Source organism: Pelodiscus sinensis, chromosome 2, assembly GCF_052426305.1.
Source record: "Pelodiscus sinensis isolate ZL-2025 chromosome 2, ASM5242630v1, whole genome shotgun sequence".
Lineage (NCBI taxonomy): Eukaryota > Metazoa > Chordata > Testudines > Trionychidae > Pelodiscus > Pelodiscus sinensis.
Genome location: NC_143053.1, coordinates 148808710 through 148822547, shown reverse-complemented (window position 1 = coordinate 148822547; position 13838 = coordinate 148808710). Strand labels below are relative to the sequence as shown.

The window sequence follows — 13838 nt, the reverse complement described above, 5'->3', positions numbered from 1 at the left end:
CATCTGATAGTATCTTGAACAAAAGCTACTTAGAGGCAAAGTGCCTCATATCTTATTTCCAATTCCAGTACCCCATTATCACAATTATAAATCATTTTGTCTTATTTCTAAAAGCAGAATCTGTGGCATGCATTTTAAAGAAAATGTTAACATTCCAGAAATAATTAAGGGAACAAAATGCAGACACTTAATGTAGTCTGTGATCACTGCAAAATTAGAAATTAGTCATTTCACAAATTCCTGCTTTTTACTTGATTTTTCTGAGAATTAAATATTGCTATATTTGCAAAATATAGTATTGTTACCAGGGAAGAAAGTATAAACTGCTTTATCAATTAAAAACTCCAAATATACACACACACACACAAAATTTTTACCTCTGATTTTTGGTACAAGGGTTAGGGTTACAAGGATCCTTAGAGATACATGATCCAAATTCAAACTGATTGTCTTGGAGCCCAACACATCGTGCTATGCAGGCACTTGGATACGTGCGTCCATTTTGCCCGCATACTGGGACAAACTGATCAGCACAGTTACATGGTAGACCTGAAAAAATAACCTAAAGATCAGTAATTTGGCTTGTTTATTTTCATTAACAGAAATATTACAAAGTATTAGGGTGTGTGAGACTGGCAGATGGAGCAAATGACTAAGATAGGCTGTGTTGGGACAAGTCTTGACTCGTGATCTTGGGCAAGTTATTTAAGCTTTTTTGGCCTCAAGTGAGTGCAAAAAACTTAGGGTATGTCTACACTTAAACTACTACAGCTGCAGATGAAACACTGTAGCACTTCAATGTGGACGGCTTCTACTATTGGCATAGGTAGCCCCCTCCCCAAGAGGCAGTAGCTAGGTCAATGGAAGAATTCTTCTGTCGACCTAGTATTGTCTACATTGGAGTCATGTTGATATAGCTACATCTGTCAGAGGTGTGAAAAATCCACACCCCAGAGACAGGTAGCTATTGCAGGGGTGGGCAAGATCCAGCCCACCAAGCCATTTGATCCAGCCCGTGGTCCTCCCTGCTGCACTCTCGCCCCCAGGGCTAGGGGTGGGGAAGTGCACCAAGTCCAAGTGCTGTTCAAAGTGGTTGGCAGCTCCCTCGCCCTGTCAGAGGCACGAGGAGCCTAGAGGGAGTTGCCAGCTATTCAAAACAGCTGGCGGTTCCCTCTAGCTCCGTGTGCCCCTGGCAGGGCAGGGGACAAGAGACTTTGTGTGCTCCTCCACTCCCAGACCCCGACTGGCCTGGGGGCAAGGGAGCACGCAAAGTTTCCTCCCCCCGCCAGGGGCACACAGTGCCTAGAGGGAACCTCCAGGTGTTCAAAACAGCTGGCAGTAACCTGTAGGCACTGTGCACCCCTTGCAGGGCAGGGGACTTCACACACTCCCCTGCTACCAGGCCCCAAATGGCTGGGGGGCAAGGGAGCACGCAAAGTTTCCTCCCCCCGCCAGGGGCGCACAGTGCCTAGAGGGAACCTCCAGGTGTTCAAAACAGCTGGCAGTAACCTGTAGGCACTGTGCACCCCTTGCAGGGCAGGGGACTTCATACACTCCCCTGCTACCAGGCCCCAAATGGCTGGGGGGCAGGGAAGCACGCAAAGTCTCCTGCCCTGCCAGGGGTGGGCTGTGTCTAGAGGGAACAGCCCCTTTCCACCTGAGATCCTGGCCCTTGCACCTGAGGCACCCCCCCCTTCTGGGGGCTGGCCCGCAACCATTACCAAAATTCCTGAAGTGGCCTCTCCTGCAAAAATTATTGCCCATCCCTGAGCTATACCAATGTAATTTTCTAGTGTAGACCAGCTCTTAGTCAGAAAGAAACTGAACCAAAATGAATTGCCACTGAAATTTTCTGGGCAAACAGTAGGAAGAGTAAAGTAAAAGGTTCATATGAACAAGTAACAAAGTTTCTGTATGTAGGAAAACATTACCTGTAAACATGCGACGTTCATCTTCTGAGCTATGTTCATTAAGACACTGACGAGTGGAACATATCAAGTTCCCAGCAAAACAGGAACAGACATTACAATCTATGTTAAAGGATGTTCCATGGCCTTAAAATAAAATAAATTAAGTATTTTATGTGTATCATTACAAATGAGTACAGATATTCCCCCCACCAAGAGACTCTGCACTAAAAGACATCTTATTTTATATCGTTAAAGCTGCAGGCAGAATCAGGGATGTTAAATTTAGACTAATTAACTAATGGAATACAGGCAGTCCCCAGGTTACGTACAAGATAGGGACTGTAGGTTTGTTCTTAAGTTGAATCTGTATGTAAGTCGGAACTGGCGTCCAGATTCAGCCGCTGCTGAAACTGACCAGCGGCTGACTACAGGAAGCAGAGTTCCGACTTACATACAGATCCAACTTAAGCAGGTGTCCCCAAGTCACCTCCCCGCTTATGCAAATGAAGCCCGGGAAATTCAAATCCCGGGCTTCATTTGCAAGTGCGGTATGCCTACATTACCCTCCTAGTTCGAACTAGGAGGGTAGTGTAGACATACCCTAAGGGAACCTCTGCCTCTGAGGTCTTGCTACAGTTCAAAAGTGGAAGTCCGTCAGGGAGCGCAGGGCCGGCAGGGGACTGGCTCCGTGCTCCCTGTGGCACCCTTCAGGCTCTTATATGTTTCAAAGGCAGAAGCCTGGCAGGGCCAGCAGCCTGGGTCCAAACATCTATCTACATAGCAACTCCACAGCCTGAGCCGAAGTCAGCTGGCACCAGCCAACTGCGTGTGTCCGAATGCAGTGTAGACATATCACTAGATTCATCTAAAGGGCAATCCTTCGTAACAAATAAGTCAAAATTATTTAAATACAATTTCAGTAATATAGAAAGCAGATAAATGTAACAGTAAGTAAGTGGATGAGATTAGGGAGTGATTAGTTTGTTGAATTCTAATGACCGTGAAATAATTTATTTATATAAATTTGCAAACTTAACATTGATTAAAATAATTTTTCACATAATATGCTAAAAGATTATCTGAAGATCAATTTCTACATTGGGCCTGATCTTGCAAACATTTATTTCAGACCACAATGAGTAACCCATTGTAAAATCTAAATAAAAAGACCTGAAAAAATGAACATTAGAATAAGCAATTCCTGCCTTTTTGAAAGCAAAATAAACATTCAGTCTTCATTGTTCCATGAGAAATTATGACAAATGTTTAACAAATATTTTTTTTACCCTAATTTCAGCCATAGTATTAATTGAGTCAGCTAAATTCAAATGAAGTTTCTTAAACCAATGAAAAAAAAGGGAATTTGTAAACTATGGATAACAATGGCTGAACTTAATATACACATCCTAACTGTGAATAATGAAATACATGGAACTACCTAGAGCAGCAGTTCCCAACAGCTGGTCCGTGAACCCCTGCCTGATTGGCTGTGGCACTCTACCAAGCCACACCCCCAGCTGCTAATGAGCCTCACCTGCTGAGGTTCCTCACGCAGCAGCAGGGTGAATGCTGCCGCAGGCAGCCGAGTGTACTGCAATTGAAGCTGGGGCTACAGTGAGGCTATCTGTCCCTACTGGTTCCAGCTCTGGCGGCCATTATGCGGCCCATCTGGTGGGGCTACATGATGGTCGGCTGCAGCAAGGGCCAAGCACCACGTAGAGGGTGGCTGCCCCAGTCGCCAGGGCCAAGTGCTGCAGTTAGACCATCATAACTCGTGCTTAGCATTCCTAATAAAAAGATATTTCTTGAGACTGCGTAAAGATAACCTATTTTATCTGCCCTGGAGGTTCAAAGGGAGTGGGAGAGACACTCTGTCATCATTTTCCCAGTCAGCTTCACCACTGCAGCATTAAGCCCACACAGCCATCTTCTGATCCAAGATTTATCAAAGCATCATAAACAGAATGACAAATCTTCCATTCCATGCATTGTCTCAGATTGTGCACCCTCTTTTAGATCATTGGTGAAAGACCATTAGCCTTCCCATAAAAGGAATCTCAGAAGCTGGAAAAAAATAGCCAGGGTAATCTTCTGCCAGCAGACTATCAAGTGATCATTAAGATTATAATTACTGAATAAAATACTGCCTGTTATTGCACCAGAAGTACCTAGAACAAAAAGGTGCCCTGTTGGCATGATATGCCCTTAAATGTGGCATTTTAGGTTGACGCTGCAATATAGCCATTGTAGTTGTGGTAATGCTCTATAGGTTCTCATTGTTACGTACTTTGTCCATTTGTAAAACAGAGGTTAAGACACTGGATTTGTGCTTTAAAGCTCCTAATATATTTAACAGACTGATGATAAGCAAGTAAACTGAAGGAAATAGTGTCATGGCGTCCAATCACTTTACTGTTGTTGGACTCATTCACAATATTGAGGATAGCATAACTGTCATCCATTCAGCACCAGCAGAAATCAGATTTCTTTAACAACATAATAATACCATTAAAGTGATCTCAAAATGGTTCAGTCTCTGCTACTCCTGCTAAGAACTGATCCTAAGTAGATCCGGTTAGAGCTGCTGTTTAGGTTTCCTTAACATAGAACGGTGGAGATGACTGAATTTTCCCCAGCATACCATATTATCACTTTATACATCTATTTTCTTGTAGAAGAGGCTCTAACCTGACATTTTTCTACTACTTACTATTTATTTTTCTGTGGCACTTGTCCCAACATCTCACCAACATTAATGAATTTATCCTTATGAAACCTTGTGAGGTTAGGAAATATTATTCCTGCTTTACAGATGAAACAGAGATTTAGAGCTCAGTCCAGCCCCTTTTTTAAATTAAGGGCATGGCTTAAACAGGAAGTCTGTGACAGAGCTGGGAATAGCACTTCTAAATCCCAGTCACTGCCTGCCGCGTGGAGGGTGGCTGCCCTGGCGAGCCCATTCTCCTCCCTCCCCGCGCGGTACGAGCCTCACCCTAATACTGATTATGCCAGCTGAGGATCTGTCCCAAGATTTTTAGGGAGAGTTTTTTAATGGCACAAAATGGAATGAGGCCAACAATCTCTTAGAAATTTTAGCTGGCATGTTAGTGTCTGCTGAGTGAGTGGCCATTTTACTTCACAATATTATTATACTCCAAAAACTCACAATTACATGTATTGCGTACATACAGATGCAATGTAAAATAACATGTGACCTCTTAATTTATTTTCATATTTATTGTGGTGAATAATTGTAAGTATCATAATGAATATAAAAATGTTTCCATGCCAATCCAACAAAAGTTTTGGAATGAGTTTGCCAGTATGAGGCATAAAAAAGGTTGGGAACCACTGATTTAGAATATACTAACCCAATGGTTCTCAAACTTTTGTATTGGTGACCCCTTTCACGTGGCAAACCTCCGAGTATGACCCTCCCCCCTTATAATTAAAAGCTTTTTTTTACAATTAGTACTATTATAAATGCTGGAGATGAAATGGGATTTGGGGTGAAGGCTGACAGCTCACAACCCCCACATAATAACTTCAATCCCCAGTTTGAGAACCAGTTTGCTAGTAGAAAGATAAACTCCTGTAAAACGGTTACATTTTTAGGTAGTAATTAATCAAACAATATTTTATAGATTGCTACTGTGTGTGGTACATTTATGTATTTAATGCTTTGCAGAGAATATTTTTCTCTACAGAAATCTCATGGAACCACCAAACAGACAGTATTGTTTAAACACATGATACTGTATCCCCGCAGGAATAGGGACTAGGGAATAAGCTCTCTTTGTGGAGTAAGCCTGTTTAAAATCAAGACTGCCAAAGGCAGCATTCACTTATACTCTTCTGTGCTATAGCCACCCTTCATTTGGAGGTGTTCTAAGTGTACTCACTGGAGGAAGAACCCTTGGCCACTTAAATAATCCAGTCAGAAAACTTGAAAAGAACAAAGAACATAAACCAGTACTGAGGGAATAGGTTTTTCAATCATGTGTCTTTCACCTTCACAGACCACCCCCTTCCAACCTCCCCCCCCCCCCCAGAAAAGGGCAACCTCTTTGTAGAAACTGAGTATAATCCAGTACTTACTTTTCCGTTGTCCTCCCACAATACATGACTTTTGGAGGTCAACACAATGCATCTCCATACAGTTTTCTAACAGTCCACTCTGTCCACAGGTACAAATTTTGAAGCAACCAACATCTCCTGCAGATGATGGAACCTGAATAAGTGTACCTTGGCGGACAATAAAATCCGAAGCTTCTCCCAACTTGCAACCTGTGCACACAAAAGAAACATTAACTCAATAAAAAGCAATAATAGTTCACAAATATTTAGTGACAATAAATAGTGCCTGAAGAAATTTTCACGGTGAAAAATCACTTTTGAGGATTTGTGGAAAAAATATACACATCTTAAAATCTCTGCAAAAATGAAAGCAGTTTTTGGAGGCAGAGTAGTGTCATTTTACACCCAAAGGTGGTTCTCTTTGCAAATACATTGGTCCAATCCATAATATTACTCTTGGGAAAGGATTTCACCATTTTCACTTTCAGGATCAATGATAACTAGCAGAAATGTAGGCAGTTGCATGCAAATACAAAAAGAAAATGAGTAACTTCACATCATTCTAATCAGCTCTCCCAGTTTCCCGTAATTCTGTTGCAGAATACATGGACATGACAAATGCCACACACTTCAAATATACCAGCTCCTAACTTGGACTAAAATCTGGCAGATAAGTTTATTTGTTTCTCTTTCATAGAATCATAGGGCTGGAAGAGATGTCAGGAGGTCATCAAGACCAGCCCCCCGCCCACAGCAGGACCAACCCCAACTAAATCATCCCAGCTGGGGCTTTGTCAAGCCAAGACTTAAAACCTCTATTGATGGAGATTCTACCACCTCCCTAGGTAACCCATTCCAGTGCTTTACCACCCTCCTAATGAAATAGTTTTTCTTAATATCCAACCTAGACCTCTCTCACTGTAACTTGAACTTCCTCGCCCTCACTTCTTCACTTTTTTGTGCATTTAGAAGATACTCAAGCACACTTTATGAGAATGTTAAAAAATCAAAAAAGAAAAAAATAAGGGAAATAAAGAGAAGAAGAAAAAGGAAGAGAAGTAAAAACAGCAGTAAAATGGAGAAAGGAAAAGGAGGAGGAGTAAAAGCCATGAGGTGGAAGGGATAGTGAAAGGAACAGGAAAAAGGAGATTACTTACTGTGATAGTCCTCCATCCCCTGGGGTGTCACCTAAAATGGGGGTACTACTGAGCCCTCTGTTTTACCAATCTGGGTTCCCTCTCACAGTGTGATGCTGTGACAAACTGCACAGCATTACAAGCTTGCCCTTACATAAACATTTCCAGGTAGAGCAACACCGAGGTGTGTTCATGAATGCTCTGCCCTACAAGGTGGCTGGAAGCCAGTGCAGGAGCCAGTGACTGAGGTGGCTCACGGCCGTCAACAAAAAGGATAAAAATGGCTGCTTGGAGTAGGTCAACTGGCAGTAGGAAGATGGTCCCTTCTTTATGATACCTGAGCTTCTTTCTTGGTAGTTCAGTCACTTTCCTAGTGAAAAACTGAAATAAGAAAGATCACTTGGCCACCTGCAATTTACTATATTTTTCTCTTGGTTGTAGGGACATAAGTCTCCAAAGAATGCAGGGTTGTCCTACAGTTTTTGAAAGAGTGCAGGGACTCATCTGTTGTACTGTCAACGACCCTTAAAAGGGGAAATTCTGACCCTTAAAAGGGGAAGTTTTCTTCAAGAAATGTTTTGCAATTCTTGAAGAAAACCACAGGATTGCAGCCTAGAAGCATGATGTATAACTACAGCAGCAGCCACAGAGAGAGACTTGCAAAGATGCTCTGGTGATGAACTTCCCCTTGGAGATGAGAGCTTGAAATTGATACTTCTGGTCTTGTGGCAGATGTTCAATAAACTGAAAACCTTGAGTAGCTGATGCAATCATACTTTGCCAACAGGGGACAGGAATTGTAATGCAGCTGATGAGTGACTTTTGTACCTAGACTTTCTAGACAAAGTGCTTCTTTGTCTTGAGGAATCAATCTTTGCCAGTGTAACCTATTCCTCTTTGTGACGGGGTGAGGCAACCCCGCCACTACACCCAACAGGGGGGACGGGATGCTGGAGAGGTGTGTGATCGCACCGCTTGAGTGGCAGCGATGCAGGCGCCGACAAGCGCTTACGAGGAGGGGGCTGACACACGTGGCAGAGGGACCCGGCAGACGGAGGCTGGGGAAGCGACCGGGCACCACGCCCCACCGGTCGCGGCGCGTGACGTCACCGGCGGGACGCGAGGGGACGGAGCCGAAGGGCCGGCGGGACGACCAGGGCGTCTGACGTCACCTGCTGGGAAAAGAGGAGGGGAGAGGGATAAAAGGTGGTGGGAGGACATAGAAAGGGGGTCGAAGATGGAGGTAGGAAGTAATGGGCCAGAAGGGGGTGATGGTGCGGGGTGATCCGCCTGAGCAGGGCCGAGAGGGGCTCTGGCAGCAGGGTTGAACTCTGGCCCAGGGTGGGGTTGCGAAACCTGTGAGCAGGTGAGTTTAGGGGTACCCCTCCGCCTGCTACCACAGGGAGCTCGGTTCCCTATGTCAGGGCCCTGGGCTGGGGTCCAGGAGAGTGCGTGGGCCCGGACCCCCCTCCCTGCTGCCAGCAGGCGACCTAAGAACTGCAGCCGGAGACAACACTTTTGGCGCCTTGGTACCTCGTGGCGTAGGCATACAGTGTGGGGCGAGTAACATGGAGCGACACGGGTGTTCTAGACTAATAAAACGACTGTATAGAACGGGCAAGCAAATGCAGACTCGTGACACTCTTGTTGACCACAAGGATCATCAAGAAGTTGGGGATGGGCTATGAAAAAGGTATTTAGTCAGAACATAGTACTTTTTAATCAACCCTCTTGCATGTAGGTGGAATAGTGGCAGATGTCTGCAACATGTTATGGGCCGGTGACTAGAGGGTCTCAATAACAGGCATCTTGGCCTGAGATGGAATGTGGAAAATATACTGTATGGAATGCTGGATTCCTGAACCTTTTCAAGGGGAATTTGTAGCAACTCAGCCATCCTTTTCATCAGATCTCAAAAAACTTTAATGTCATCAGTGCAGGATAACGGAAGAGTTAGGACTGTTTTCTCTGGTGACACCATGTATTTATTGGAAGGAGGTGCTTCCTCCTCAATCAGTGGATCCTCCTTGTCCTTTGAAAAAAATATATCTGAGAAGGCAGAGCTTGCTGTGGAAGGGGTTCTTTGAGCCTGAAAGCTACTCTTGGCAGGCCTTTGCCATTCTAGAATGCCCAATATGAAGATGCAATGGGAGAGGAACCCCAGAGATGTTCCTGCCAACGCTGGTATGGAGGATGATGACTAGTTCCCAAGGAATCCTTGTCAAGATACATAACAAGGGATGAAGTCTGAAAGGGAAAGATCCATATCCTGGACAGAGATGTTAAATTCTGAAGACTAATCATTCTGTGTATAACGGAGGAGCTAGGACCATAGAACACTAGAACTGGAAAGAACCTTGAGAGGTCACCAAGACTGGCCCCCTACATTCATGGCAGGAACAAGCGGCATCTAGACCATCACTATATAGTTGATACCAACAAATGAGATGTTACCAGCAGTAGAATAGATCCCAGCATCCAAGTCCAAAAGTGGAAAACTTGTGTCCAAAATAAAATAAAATAAAATAAATAGCTAAAAGATAAGCTAGAAGGACACAACAAAGCTCTGCCTCTAAATGCAGGTGGTTGAGAAGGAACTGGAGTGGTAGTAAGTCTGATCCTCCCTATATATCCTTGTTCTAGAGCAGTGTTTCTTAACCACTGGTACGAGTTCCCTTAGGGGTACTCAAGAGAAGTCTGGGATGTATGTCAAGACAACTGAAATTTGGAGAAAACTGAATTTTTGTTTTAAGTTTTAAGTGCTTTATTATTTTTGTACTTTTTACACACAAAAATTTAAATTGCCCACCCGGCTACAATTAAGTTGTTTAAACAAATGCATTGCAATGATAAAAAAGTCTTTGTGTGTGTGAAAACTATTTTCTTTTTAAAGGGTACTTTATAAAAAAAAAAAAGGTTGACAAACACTGTTCTAGAGCACATGGCAGCAAAGAATGCAGGCATGGGTCCACAGACACTGCTGAAGAACAAATCTTGAATCAAAAGTGCATGGTCATCTATGTGAGGCTATATCTCAGATTCATGGTTTGGAATTTGGACTTGGTGCAAAAGGTGTCTTGGATGGCATTCTATAGACAGCATCTGATACCTCTGTGCTAGAACCTGTGCTGTTTGCCTGTTAGCTTCCAGAAAGACTTTAAAGTGTTTTTGACCCATTAAGCCTTCTATGGCCTAGGTCTAACCTATTTGAGATACCATTTTTAGAACAGTGGTTAATGGAAGCACTGTTATCAGAGCACTCTTATTATAGAGAGGAATACTGATCAGACATTTGCCATAAGGACTTCTTGGGCTCTTGGAATATTATCCAGATCCTAGTGGTGTATTTGAGGACTTTCAGGATTCACTGCAGGTTCCATTTTCTTCATCTGGCTTTCGAAGGGAAGTAGGGGAATTAGTATTTGACTGTGTGCTGCTGTTTGCTGAAGAGTTGAACTGATTAGTATTGCATCATGTTTCTGTAATTTTAAATAAACAGCAGACTGCTCAGAGCCTGTATAAAGGCATTTCTATTTATTCTAAATTCAAAAAAACCAAAACATTCAGCGCTCCAGCCAGCCAGAAATGTGCATAACATATGTCTTTTGAAGAAAGGGAGAAAACTGAAAAGGGGAAATGAGAAATTCTTGGGAGTGCTAAAAAAGAAGTTGAAAAGACAACTATTCTTGTGAAAAAAGGTAACTGACAATCTTAAAAGTTTTTCTTTTGAAATCTCACCAGCACAATTTAAAACTTGTAGCAAAATCTATGCAATTCATGTTTAGCTAACAGCTAACGTGTAAATAACAAACAATCCTCTTACCTTGGACACAAAAATAGGGAAGACAGGGTTCTCCAGATGGACATCCTTTTCTATTTACCTCACACAACTGACTGGCAGCACAAGGATTTGGATTACATGGATGTGTAACCTCCTCCACAATGTTACCTAAAGAACTTGGTCCTGAAATTGTAATTACAGATCAGCTGTAGTGATTTAAATAAGAACAAGGCCCATGATAATTTTTTTTAATAAAGCATGGCATTTCCTATTTTGAACACAGAATTTCATTTTGCCACATACAATTCCTTGAAATCTCTCCAATGTTGAGAGTGCATATGTAAAAGCTTGAAAAAAAAACAGTTACTTACATCTCCTAACTGTTGTTGAGATGTGTTGCTCATGTCCATTCCATGTAGGTGTGTGCGCACTGTGTGCACACATTGTCAGAAAGTTTTCCGCTTAGCAGTACCTCTTGGGCCAGCAGGGGAGCTCATATATACCCCTGTTGGCCCTCTGCCCCCTCAGTTCCTTCTTACCGGACTACTCCAACAAAAGGGAAATGGGTGGGATCTGGAATGGACATGAGCAACACGTCTCAAACAACAGTTAGAAGAGGTAAGTAACTGTTTTTTTCTTCGACTGATTGCTCATCTCCATTCCAGGTGACTCCAAAGCAGAAACCAAAGAGGAGGAGTTGGAGTCCTGATCTTCCACGGAACGGAGAACTGCCCTACTGAGAGCGCCATCCTCCCTGGCCTGGGGAGCCAGCACGTAACAGTTGTCAGTAACCAGCCAATGGGAGCTGCTTGTTAAAATAACAGGCAGCTAAGAAGAATGACACCCCCTCTCCTGGGCTCAGTTATTCATGTAGCACATGGCCAGGCAGGCAGGCTGGCTGCGAAACATTTTAAGCTCTGCAGGCAGGCAGGCAGGCAGGCAAGTCTCTTGGCCACAGCCTGCTTCTGGCACCCTAGCCCTTTCCTGCCCCAACTCTCTGCCCCCTCCACATACCCAAACCTTCTGTCCCCCTCTTACACCAATATCTGCTCACAGATCTGGCACCCCAATCTCCTGCCCCAGATCACAATCCCCTTCTATCCTGGGTCACATCCCAAACCCCTGCACTCCAGTCCCTTGCCCTGGGTCATAACTGCCTGCTTCATCTCAACTCCCTCCCAGACTCCAGTCTCCCTCCTGCACACCACTCCCTTACCCCACGCTCCCTTCTGCACCCAGCCTCCATTCCAGACTCTGCATCTCCTCCATTAATATCATGGAAGAGCGCGGCTTTCGACCACTTTCCAAATTCTTGGAGTGGCCCCCCGTAAAAAATTATTGCCCAACCCTGCGATAAGCCTAGGCTTATTGGGTAGTTGAGTTGACTACTCGTATTTCCCCCCATCTCTGCAGTGCAGGTGGAGGAGGGAGCAAGGGAGGCAGAGGCGCAGGGGGAAAGCCAGCATGAGTGGGGACTGAAGCAGTTCCCACTCATGACGGGTTCCCCACTGTGCCTCCCCCCTTATCAACTAATTGAGTAGTTGATGGAAATTCCACTGACTACTCGATTAGATGATTAATCAAAATTTAACATCCATATTGGAGGGGCCCTCCCCTTGGTCTGAGGAAGAGCAAGAGCGGTGTCTGTTGTTTCTGCTGCTCGTGCTCCTACCCTATGCCTAGAAAAATCAGGGATAGCTTCCTGCTGTGAAGGGCGAGGGGCATTCCTGTTGGAGAAGGAACATCTCTGGGAGGGCAGGAATGTGAATCCTTAAGGATTTTAGTGTAGCCTGTGAATCTTTGAGCCCATGCGACAGAGAATCTTTGAGCCCATGCTCTGAGAAAAGTCCAGGACCCTCAAAGGGCAGGTCCTGGATTGTAGAATGAAGCTTGGAAGGCACGCCAGATACTTGTGGCCATGAGCTACAGCAGAGCACCAGGACCGTGGCCTTAGTGCGGCAGGTGCATCCACCGAGTCTAGGTCTGCCTGTACGGCTGCCCTAGAAACGAGTCTACCCTCCTCTGAAAGGGCCTTAAATTCAGAGCGGAAGTCCTGAGTGACAAGTGACGTAAACTTGTCCATGGCAGCCCAGGTATTATAGGCACAGGGACTGAGGAGAACCTTCTGGTTCGCTACATGAAGCTGCAGACCCCCAGAGGCATAGGCCTTCCGACCCAAGAGATCCAGCTTCTTCTCCTCGTTTTTGGGGGTCGGGCCTGGCTGACCTTGCCTCTCACAGTGGTTTGTGGCCAGGATCACTAAGGACCCCGGGGGAAGGTGAGAAAAAGGTGTTCATTACTCCCATGAGGCACAAAATAATGCCTCTTGACCTTCTTGTCCATGGGTGGGATAGAGGCCGGAGTTTGCCAGAGTGACTTGGTGATCTTTGCCAACATCTTGTTCGAAGGCAACACCTCTCTAGTAGGGGTGTTAGCATTAAGGATGTCAATGGACAGGTCCGAGTCCTCCGACACCCACTCAGCCTGAACCTCCAATCTCTGGACAAGGCATTTAGGAAGGTCCTGGTGCAACCTTGAGTCCAGAGAGGGCATTGATGGGATTGTCCTCCCGCCCCCGGGCCTTGTCCGGGGAGGAGGAAGATGACTCTTTCAGGACGGCCTCTTCTGGGTCGTGGTGATGAGATATGTCCTGCGAGGCTACCTATGGGGTTGCAGTCAACGGCTGATATGGGTGTGCCACACCTTCCTCAGTAGTCCTGGGTGACACAGGTCTTAGGCCCTGCTAATGCCCCGATGTAGGGGAGCGGGCCATTGGAAATGCAGACAGAGGAGCCCTGGGTCCTGAGTAGACTGACTCAAGTCTGGAAAGTCCTGCATCCTGGTCCTGATAGTAAGCCCAGGGGATCCAGAACAGTCACTGACCAGGGGCCTGTCACTGAGGTGGCCAAGAAGGAGTGGGCTGAGGTAGCCAAG

The 13838-nt window shown here is 45.0% G+C and overlaps 1 protein-coding gene across 7 annotated transcripts in view; it reads right to left on the bottom strand.

Moving 5' to 3' along the window:
* Positions 1-13838, bottom strand: part of LOC102462793 (TGF-beta receptor type-1) — a 232374-nt gene that overhangs the window by 26526 nt on the left and 192010 nt on the right. For all 7 annotated transcript variants that reach the window (XM_089776469.1, XM_025179693.3, XM_075921582.2 and 4 more), the window contains 4 exons: positions 10947-11087; positions 6009-6197; positions 1932-2054; positions 378-549 (listed from right to left, as the gene is read on the bottom strand). In XM_089776469.1, coding sequence (XP_089632595.1) covers positions 378-549; positions 1932-2054; positions 6009-6197; positions 10947-11087 — 625 coding nt within the window. The remainder of the gene's footprint in view (positions 1-377; positions 550-1931; positions 2055-6008; positions 6198-10946; positions 11088-13838) is intronic.